An 11,269-nucleotide genomic window follows, 5' to 3' on the forward strand; every position below is an offset into this window, starting at 1 on the left:
ATCATCGTCTTCTGGTTCATCCAGGGGCAGCAGTCTCAGCAGACTCCCAGTTTTCCCTCTCCACAGTCAGCTACTCTTGCTGTAGGAAGCCTGAGGTGCTCCCAGGCTAGTCGAGAGACATAGTCCCTCCACCATGTCCTGGATAGTCCCCTGGGCCTCCTCCATGTGGAACATGTCTGGAACACCTCACGAAGGAGGCGTCCAGGGGAATCCAAAAACCAGCGAATGCTGTAGGACTTGGTTGGAGGGAGCCAGCTGAATCCCATCATCTGCAACAAGCAGGGATGAGATCAAACATGCACCAGGAACAGGTCCTAATAATGTCTACAATGTGGACCAGACTCCTGCTCTGCCTGTACAGAGATCAGGGGGCTCCCAGTAAAGGGCCCCCTAATGCACACTCCTAAAGTGCCTCCCACAGGCCACCACGAAGGACAGATTCAAATGCCTTTTCCAAGTCCAGAAAGCACACATGGACTTTTTTGGATAAACTCCCATGAACCCTCGAGCACCCTGCAGAGGGTGTAGAGCTGGTCCACTGTTCCACAGCCAGGATTAAAAAAAACCCGGTTCCTTCTGGAGCCGAAGTTTGGCAATCTGAAAGGACTCTCCTCTCCAGTACTCTGGTATAGGCCTTACAGGGCAGCCTGAGAAGAGTGATCCCCCTATATTTGGAAAACACCCTCCTGTCCCCCTTCTTATGAAGACGAACCAACCTGCCCAGTCTGCCAATCCAGGTACACTGTACCTGACTTCCAGGCGATGCAGAAGAGGCGTGTCAGCCATAAAGTTCTAAGGTACTCAGGGTGGATCTCGTCTAACCCTGTAGCCTTGCCACTGTGTAGTTTTTTGACCATCTTTGTGACTTCACCCTGGGAGATTAGCAAAACAAGCCCAGAGCACCCAGTCTCTTCTTCCACTGCAGAAGGCATGTCAGCCAGATTGAGGAGATCATTAAACATTCCTTATTGTCAACATGGGGGATGAGGTTGCTTGAGGACCCAAATGCAGAGATGAGTGAGGCAGAGATGAGTTCTTGTAGGTTTAATGAAGAAGAAATGAGGCAAAAACATCCAAAAACACAAAAATCCTGAGACCCAAAAACCAGCAAACATTAGGGAAAAACTCACATGGGGAGCCAGAGAAAAGGAAGCAACAAACAACAAGGAACCAGCACTGAGTGACTGCAGAGGTGGTGTATATAAGGGAAACAGAACAAAGGATGGGCTAATATGGAGCAGGTGTGAGTGGAACTTACTAGAAGGAAGCCAAGGGGAAAGGAAACAAGCACAAGGGGGCAACAGAAAGTAACTAAAAAATGCTTGAATATAACAGAAAATAAACCAAAGATCAACAAAACAGAAAACTAAAAACTCAGACTCCCAAAAGGGCAGAACATAACATATATTCATGGACACAATAGTTGGTATTCCTTGTTTCATTAAAGAAAAAAAAAAAAAAACACTGGTCAGAGAGATAACTGACAAAAGTAGTAGTAAATAAAAGTTTTATGACAACGACTATCTAATGAAATCAGCCTGGGTACAAATGATGGTACCCTGAACTTAATATTTAGATACACAACCTTCTGAGGCAATCAATGCATCAAACAATTCCTGTAATTGTCTGCTCCTCTCAGCAGGTAATTTGGTCCACTACCCCAGAATAGCACATTTCTCTCTAGAATCCCTTGATAACTTTGGTTGTAAAAATCAATTTACTACCACATCCCTTCTCCTGATAATTATGAGTGCTGATTTTTATTTACTTACTTTTAAAAGTATTCACTCTAGCAAAGCACCTGCCAGACAAGGCTGAATGTTGGTCTGATTGTACTGATGCCTCAGAAACTTACAACATGCCAATTGAGCCAGCAAATGCCCGACGTCTCAGAATCTCCTGAAACGCTGGAATACGCTGACCTTCCTATGAATATTTTCAATTTTGGGTGTATACATAGAGTATTCATAACGAGTCCAGAACTTATGTCCAACGACATCCTAACTTATGCATAATGCACAGCAGCATAATGCCCATGAATTGACGCACAAGCATCATTTCATGGGCATTACAAAGCATCAGTTAAAGCTGCTCCCCTCAGGCGCATGACTGCTCCTGGAGTCAGTATAAAAACATGTCTTTGATCGCGGTATTAACCTGGCTGCTGTTTACCGTCCGTCCAAAAAAAAAAAGAATAAATAAAAAGAAAAAGGAAAAAGAAAGAAAGAAGGTTTGCAGTCGCAGCAGATTCAGCATCATGTCTGCTAGGAAGTTTGTTGGTCGTGGGCGTGAACGCAGGGAGGATCCATCACACTCACCTTCATGCTCACTCTATGATGGGGATGAAGTCAGAAGGAGGTTTCCTCCTGTGAACCCCCTTTTATACCAAAATACGCCATTAAACGGTAGCTGTTATTTAGAAACACATTCAGCGGTCTTCAAGACCACATCAGATACGTTGATATATGTTGGAGATGAATTCTTGATAAGTTATGCAGAAGTTATACACAAGTTACTTATAGGTTTTGGATAAGGTAGACCACGGCTTATGGGTAACTTACACTTAATGTATGTCAACGAGCAGATAACTTACATGTAACCTAATGCCCCACGTATGGCATATTCTAGCATACGTCCTGAAACTTCTCGATGTAATTGCTGTATGTCGACATGGGCCAGCGTACTTCAACGCGTTTCACCGTGCTCATAACTTATGCAAAACATACCCATAACTTATCCAATGTATGCCAGCGTTTTTGCCAGATTTTTCGTATATCAGCGGCTTAAGAGGCTAGGATCCTTCAGACTAAAGGTTATTTCAACAAATGTTTTAGTTTTTCAGAAACTATTTTGTCTTTGAGAATCTTTCCCTGTGGTTCCTAAACAGTTAGTGTTAACCGGTCCGACCAGAACAGGCAGGCATATTGGCAATGACTGTATCCTTTCTCATTTGCAAGGTATAACAATATGCTGGTGAAGATTCTCAGTCATCCAGGTCATAGTCATTCCAAAAAAGCTAAAAAACAATCCACTGGACTTTGTTTCCAAGTTTGAAGATGTTTCCCATCCAGGAAGCTTTTTCAATTCAAAATGTCAGAATTAGCGTTGAGTTCAAGGCTTTATAGAGTGGACCAAAGCAAAGCCTTGTTTTGGCTTAGAAAACATGCAAACTGAACCTGACGAGCAGGTCGCCCCNAACCAACCTGCCCAGTCTGCCAATCCAGGTACACTGTACAGTACCTGACTTCCAGGCGATGCAAAAGAGGTGTGTCAGGTACTCCGGGTGGATCTCGTCTAACCCTGTAGCCTTGCCACTGTGGAATTTTTGACCATTGTTGTGACTTCAGCCTGGGAGATGAGCAAAACAAGCCTAGAGCTCAGAGTCTCTTCTTCCACTGCAGAAGGCATGTCAGCCAGATTGAGGAGATCCTTAAATATTCCTTCTTGTATACATATACATTGTCAACGTGGGGGATGAGGTTGCTTGAGGACCCAAATGCAGAGATGATTTCTTGTAGGATTAATGAAGAAATGAGGAAAAACATCCAAAAACACAAAAAATTGTGAGGCCCAAAAACCGGCATTCGTCAGGGGGAAACTCACATAGGGAGCCAGGGAAGAGGCCAACAAACAACAAGGAACCAGCAGTGAGGGACTGCAGAGGTGGTGTATATAAGGGAAACAAAACAAAGGATGGGCTAATATGGAGCAGGTGTGAGTGGAACTAACTAGAAGGAAGCCAAGAGGAAAGGAAACAAGCACAAGGGGCAATGAGCAAACTGCTCCAATCGTCTCAGGTTTGAAGAGAATAGCCATTTCTCTCTAGAATCCCTTGATAGCTGTGGTTGTAAAAATTAAACAGTAGCTGTTAGTTAGAAACATGTTCAGCGGTCTTCTGGACCACATCAGATACGTTGAAAGATGTTGGAGATGAATTCTTGATACGCAGAAGTTATGCATAAGTTACTCATAGGTTTTGGATAAACTAAACACCACTACTTATGGGTAACCTACACTTAACGTATGTCAACGATCAGATAACGTACCTGTAACCTAATGCCCCATGTATGGCATACGCTGGCATACGTCAGGAAATTTGTCAACGTATGTCAGGCATACGCTGGCTAAATCGTCAAGGTGTGACAGCAGCTTAAGAGGCCAGAATCCTTATTTCAACAAATGTTTCAGTTTGTCAGAAACTGTATATTGTCTTTGAGAATACTTTGAGAACTTCCTACACAGTTTTGAGAAGAACAGGCAGGCATATTGGCAATGACTGTATCCTTTCTCATTAGCAAGGTATAACAATATGGTGGTGAAGATTCTCAGTCATCCAGGTCATAGTTATTCCAAAAAAGTAAAAAGAAAGTTTACTGGACTTTGTTTCCAAGTTTGAAGATGTTTCCCATCCAGGAAGCTTTTTCAATTCAAAATGTCAGAAATAGCGTTGAGTTCAAGGCTTTATAGAGTGGACCAAAGCAAAGCCTTGTTTTGGCTTAGAAAACATGCAAACTGAACCTGACGAGCAGGTCGCCCCTTTAGAATGGGGGTTGTTTTGTTTCTTTGTTAGCTTGTAATACCCGAAACCTGTCTATGTAAAGGCGGACCCGCTTGTCAGGTTCAATTTGCATGTTGAACCTGATTTTTGAAACATCTTCAAAAACAAAGTCCAGTGGACTGTTTTCTTTAACTTTTTTGAAATGGTATAACAAATGCTGGTTTCAGTGAAGAAACACTGGATCTCAAATACTTTTTAAATGAGACACATTTCTTCCATCTCTTTAGATTTTCATTGTACATATCTTTGCCTCAAAAATACTTGTAGTTAAAACCATGTCATATGGATTGTATCATGCATTCTAACGTTGTGAATATCATCCCAAGACAGTTTATTTGCAACATATCTATCCAGGGAGCCCTACAACAACCTCCTTCTTCGCACAGTGCATTAGAAGCAGAATTATAAATCTGGTCATGGTTAAATAAAAAGAAAAAAAACAACAAACATCAAAATAGTTTAGAATTGGGTGATAAAACAAAGTAAAAACAACAGGGCAAAGTTTTGTTTGAATAATAATCAGTTGTTTAAAGTCTGAGTACAAGCTAAGATAAAAAATTCCTACCTGGAGGAAGATAAGAACAAGCGCCAGAGGAGTTGACCAAAATGTTGGTGTGAAATGTTGCATCAAACCTTTCATCTGCACTGCACACAAGATAAAAAAGAAAAACATAGCATGTCAGAATTTCCGCAGCTTCAAACACACTCAGTTCTTCCATTTAAAACAAGAACAGCTGCTCATATCTATAGATGACTGCAGGTACAAGGTGCTGCAGTGTTTATAGCTTTCTCGGGGTTCTCCTTATTCTCCTCTGATTAATCCACACACCAAATGAGACTGAAAAATGTAATCTGAAGTTAAAGAAGAAAACACCTTGATCTCAAAAGCTTAAAATTAGGAACGTCCAGAGACAGTGACAAATAATGTCCAGCACTGTTGCCTTTATTAGTTGAGTGCTTGTAACATGGTTTGTTCAAATCCTTTAAACATTGATTAATGGTGATCTCTGGGGCTCTTTCCATTACGGACCTATAATAAAAGCCTGTTCTGCTATCTCCTCTAATAGAATTTCATTCATTTGTCAGAATGATTTACTGCTTCAGATCACTGATCTAGATGGCCCCTGAATATATTAAAAGCTAACCTTGAATTGTAATGTTCTTATTTCTTTAAAAAAGCTACTATAACAGGCAAGTGCTGTACTTAAAAAGTGCATTTATTTTCAGGTTTTTATGGTTGAAAATACCCTGATGATAATTTACAAGACAGAAATATCTTTTTTATTTTATTTTATTTTATTTAACCTTTATTTTACCAGGAAGTCCCTTGAGATAAAATCTCTTTTTTGAGGGAGACCTGGCCAAGAGGCAGCAGTACAATAAGACATATAAAAACACATAAAAACAACATAATAAAATCAATAGAAATATCTATAGGTGTAAAATCGGAAACCTGGTAGAGCGCTATTATAAAGAACCAGAATTAGCAGATTTTAAACTACTCAATATTTATAGTTGATTGATCACAAATGGAAATATGCCGTTCCAATTATAATATATAATTATGTGTGAATTATTTAATAATCACACCAGGTTCAAAAAATTTATAGAATGCCATGTAAACAGGTTTCAACAATGTTTCGGTCAACCCTGTAAGTCATTATTAAATCTATACCAGCATGATAAATAATGCAAAGATAATCAAGAAACTTCAATTTATATCAAATTGATGTTGTTTTGCTGCTTGGATATCGGCTTCAGCATAAAGCATGGCCTTCCGGGCACATAAAACATCTGGATCAGTAGCTTTACTTATGGACTATTTTCTGAAAGAAACATTTTCAATCGAAGCAGAAATCTTGATCAGATCAGACCCTGACTGTATCTGCTAAGATTGGCAGCTTAGATAAAGGTTAAATAAAACATGTAAAAAAATATTATTTTGCTTAGGTATGAGGTCCATTCATTGTAATGTAGAGATATTTAATTGTCTCATTTAATAAATTGTTGATTTCCTGGTAAACACACAACTGTCTGACAATTATTTGTTACGATTCTATCTCTATATAAAAATGATAAAAATGATGAAATCAAGGTATATCTAGTTCGACAAAATAGAAAATGAAGATAGCAAATTCAAAACAACTACCTGCAACCTGTATTATCTGCACCATCTGTAGTGTTGAGGTGATAAACTGAAACAGCCTAAGAAAGATGAGCAGTTTAGGATAATTGATCTCTGTTTTAGATCCATTTAACCAAAAAAAAGCCCAGGGGGGATAATTAAACACCTCTGCTGAAACTAAAGCAGAAATCAACTAAAAGGTGCTGATTTCTACATCAGAAGGATTCTAGTTAATCTGTGGTTTATAACAGGATCTGGGCTTGACATAAAAAAACAGGAAAGATCATCTCTATATTCTATACATTCAAGTTGAAGGAACACGATCATAGATATCTGTTGTGATGTTATGTTGATCAAAGATTCAACAAGATGCAAACTGCTATGACTGCATATAAACAGATTTTTACAGCAGCTGTCACCATGTCTCAGACGCTGGTCTGACATTTTGGATTATTAAACAACTGTTGATTGATTAGAGGTTTTACTTTTTCTATCTTGGAATTATGGCCTAAGATGACCTTTCTGTGTGTTTCACAAACTTTGGACATTTGATTCAAAGGTGTACTGCAAATGGATAAGGCTTATTGCTTCATTTTGAAGACAAAAGTAAAATAGGAGTGGGAAAACATTTAATTTAGGAGCCTATTCAGTTAAACTGCTTTCTTTGCCTGGTTGGTGTTAGAGGGTCCAAAGTATTGTTTTTTTTTGTTTGGTTTTTGTTTTTACTTGTGCTGAGACAAATATAGGTGCTAACCCCAAAAACCAGAAAAAGGAATTCCGTAAAAGTTCAAAAAAAATCCACTGGGCTTGGTTTCCAAGATTTAAAGACGTTTTGCCACCTCTCCAGGAAGCTTTCTCTATTCAAATGTGTAAAAAAGGAACTACTTTCAAAACAAACCAAAACCCCGTACTGAAAGAAAAGGTCCTCAACAGAGTTGTGGAGTGGCCTAGTGCTTAGAGCAGTGCTTGCATTCTGAAAATGGCTCTACAGTAAGTACTGTACCAGGTTTAAACTCCACAGCTAGCCACTCAGCTCCCAGAGAAAAACACTTAGGCCAAAGCTGCCCACTGCTCTCTAAGGGAGGGCTTAAATGCAGAGGTCAAATATTATTGTAATGTATTCATGCAGTGACCCCTAACATTGATTATCAATATTAAAACAGCAAATTAGCATCTGAATAATAGGAGCTGACTTGTCTTCCTGCAGTTTGCTTTTCAAATCATCCATCAACATATTTAAGTAGGTCAGTGCTTACATATGATTATTTTACCATAAATCCATAAACATGAACAAGTCAGTTCTTTAACACTGTTGTCCTTATTATGTTTCCAGGTGCTGTTTATAAATCTTGCTTTAAGAGCTTAACTCATGTTTGCCCGCTGCTGATGCAGATAAAAGATCTGCTGATTAGGATTGTTAAGCTTCCACAAAACAGTTGTTTGCAGGGATATCAGAATAAATAATATTATTCAGTGAACTGAGGCGCTGCAGGCATCTTCCTATAACTAGTGACTCAATCAGGAGCTGCACAAATGAGGGTCATTAAACTTTTAAAAGGGATCATCGAGCGCTTGTTTGTTCAGCTTTTCTAAATTTTGCCCATGTACTGTAGACTTGCAACAATCCTTCACATTAACTCCCTAGAAAATCTGTGGAAGATCAAACACTAATTGAACAAGATGTTAAAAATGGCTCATTGTTTATATGCGTTTGCAAACACATGTGAATCCTGCTTAAAATGTTTGAGATCGACCCCAAACAGGTCAGCCAATGAGGTTACAGTATTATGGTTCATGCCTGGAAAAGAAAACAAGCACTGCAGAACCAACAGCTGAACCAAACAAACATGGCAGCACAGGAGGATATTTGTGCAGCTGCTTCTATCACACCTATTTTGTCACTATTCGAGATTTAATCGTTCAAAAAGGAACAGCAAGAGCGTGTAAGTTTCTATGGTTTCACATGGCTTTTGATGCTATTTCATTGGCCACCATGATTGGCTAAAAGCAATCTTTAGTAGGCAGACACTAGGTGTACGTTTCCCTGATCAACTCGAATGGTTCAAACAAATTCAACTGAAGCATTCCCAGATTAATAAAACGTAGAGCTACATCTTATCATGACTTAAAGAAGCTGAACAACGTGATAAAGAAGCTGAGTCCTTTAAACTCCTCTAGAAACTACAGAGCTGATTTTACAAAGAGGAATTCCTCATAAAATGAAGCAGATCACGGACAGCCATGAGCATCATCTTTAGAAGAGTGTTAAACCACAACAAAGAGTGTTGAGTCTAAGTCTCCTTTAGATTGTCTGCAAAACAGACCGCTGCAGATGATCCTTCCTGACAACAGCTTTCAACATATGCAACAAAAACATATGAGTTACTGCAGCTTTTGAATTCTTTTTTGCCTGGTTCTGCTGGAGGTTTCTTCCTGTTAAAAGGGAGTTTTTCCTCTCCACTGTCGCTACAAGCAACCGAGTCAATGAGTTGATGCAATCAACTGGTTTTCCTTAAATAGAAAACTTTGAATCAATTTGACTGTATGATCTGGTGAACTGTAAAGTGCCTTGAGATGACATGTTGTGAATTGGCGCTATAGAAATAAAAATGAATTTAATTCATAAGAAATGTTGACTTAATTAAGCATTTTAAACTGAATTGAACTGAACTGAAATTAACTGAATTTAAATAAAGTTTTAATAGGAAGTTTAGGGATAAAAAAAAAAAAACTTTAAACAATAAAGTCTGTATTAAAACCCTGATAAAAAGTCAAAGTAGGGCAATAAAAGTTTTTACAAAAAACATAACAAAAACTGACCTGAGGTTATTTCATTTTTATAACTATAAAGATATTCATCAATCAGCAAGTTGCTACAATAGCAAAGCTTCTAATCCTCTATTAACACAGGTGGACACAACTAACCCTTTTTATGATTTGGAATATTATTGAAGAATTATTTATTTAATACATAAAGATGTTTTAAAGCAGCTGTTTCTATTAAGATTTTGCTGCTAATTGAGCTATGAAATTCAGGATTAGAAGTTTAATCAGACCAATAAAAAACATCATTACCACAGAAAATGTGTGCTCAGAGAAAAGTATGTTTAACACCTGTTATAAAGTTGTTGCTGTAACCTGACAAAAAAAACCCTAAGCTGATTAAATATCCTAATCTGTTGAATATAATTTTATAAATGTGCTTTTTTTCCCCCTCTGTGCATGACAGAAAATAAACATTAAAGTCTGACTTTCCAAAAAGGCTGAAACACACAGGAGCAAATCAAACCTCCACACAATGTCTGTGATGTTAAATATATGAAGTTGGTGCAATGTATTCATTATGAGTCTGACATCATTATTACGTGCATTTATACAGCAGAACAAAGCCTGATGGTTTGAAGCCTACCTGTTGTACAGCAGAATGTCGGGCTTCCAGATGAGATGGTCTGGAAATCTCACATTGGTCACACCTGGATAATCCAATGGATTCCACTGGAGGTAATAGTCATTCCAGTACTGCCAAACATAAAATCATTATGTATTCCTCAGACACATTTCCTACACATTCTGGAGTTCCACTTTGGTAAGCCTGGGGATTTAAGAGAGCTTCTCATATTCCAGCGACACTTCAACTTGACAAAAAAGTCTGTGGCAGCAGCTGCAGGCAAATTTTAATCTTCAGCAGCATGTCGGAGTAAAATTATGTTTGTCATTACATACCATACTGAGAGCAGTTAGGTGTTTGGCATTATAATGGTGCATAATAACACTAGAAGGAGGAAAAGTCAAGGGATCAATATAATTACTTTAGTTCACTCTGAATGTTTGCAGCGAAGATTGGAGCAAACTGAGCGGCTGAATTATTCCACTCATAAATATCAAATTAATGTCAAATAAGTAAAATAAATGCAACGATCCAAACAAGTTGATTGAGAAGTTTAATCTACTGGATTTCAGAGCAACACACTCTTCAATGTAGCCTTTTTTGTTAATATGAAAATGCGTCAATAAGCTTATGAGAAAACTACGCCTATAACCGGGGCTTAGAATACAAGCATGGTCCACTCATGATTGATATGTTTTTAATAATACCTTTTAACGAACGCTCTTTTTTAAATCAGATCTTCAGTCCAGCTTTAATTAATTCACACCTTGATATTCAAACAATGGCTGTCGTCATGATAAAAGATCATAAAGGTCAGTTGTTGAAAAGGGGGGAATGAAGCACGCTGAAAGAAGGTAGAGTAGCGGATACAGCTGCCTACATGCCTTTCCTAAATGACTGAGCAGGTGAAGCAATTAAACGAAATGCCTTGCGAATGCCTTTAAACTAAAGCCAACTTTACATAATGTCTTTCTATAATAAAGACATTATGGGAATTTATACATATTAAGTTTTTGTTTTTGGTGACCTCTCTGATTCAAAATGATTTAATTTATTGCACTTATACTTCAGCGATGGTATCAAGGTGTTACTTTATTGTATCTGTTATACTATATCCGTTGGTTGTGCTGTTCTTTTTACATCTACCTTTGCAGGTGATGAGCAGACATAAGATGTTTTATCATTGTCTCCCTTTTAT

General features: G+C 38.3%; 1 protein-coding gene across 1 annotated transcript in view; it reads right to left on the reverse strand.

Moving 5' to 3' along the window:
• The window catches only part of chrna7 (cholinergic receptor, nicotinic alpha 7), a 37,403-nt gene that overhangs the window by 17,441 nt on the left and 8,693 nt on the right, over nt 1–11,269 (reverse strand). The window contains exons 4-5 of the mRNA XM_015394640.1: nt 10,093–10,202; nt 5,124–5,203 (exon numbers count right to left, since the gene is read on the reverse strand). Coding sequence (XP_015250126.1) covers nt 5,124–5,203; nt 10,093–10,202 — 190 coding nt within the window. The remainder of the gene's footprint in view (nt 1–5,123; nt 5,204–10,092; nt 10,203–11,269) is intronic.

Source organism: Cyprinodon variegatus, unplaced genomic scaffold, assembly GCF_000732505.1.
Source record: "Cyprinodon variegatus isolate N-32 unplaced genomic scaffold, C_variegatus-1.0 Scaffold701, whole genome shotgun sequence".
In the NCBI taxonomy this organism is placed as follows: domain Eukaryota; kingdom Metazoa; phylum Chordata; class Actinopteri; order Cyprinodontiformes; family Cyprinodontidae; genus Cyprinodon; species Cyprinodon variegatus.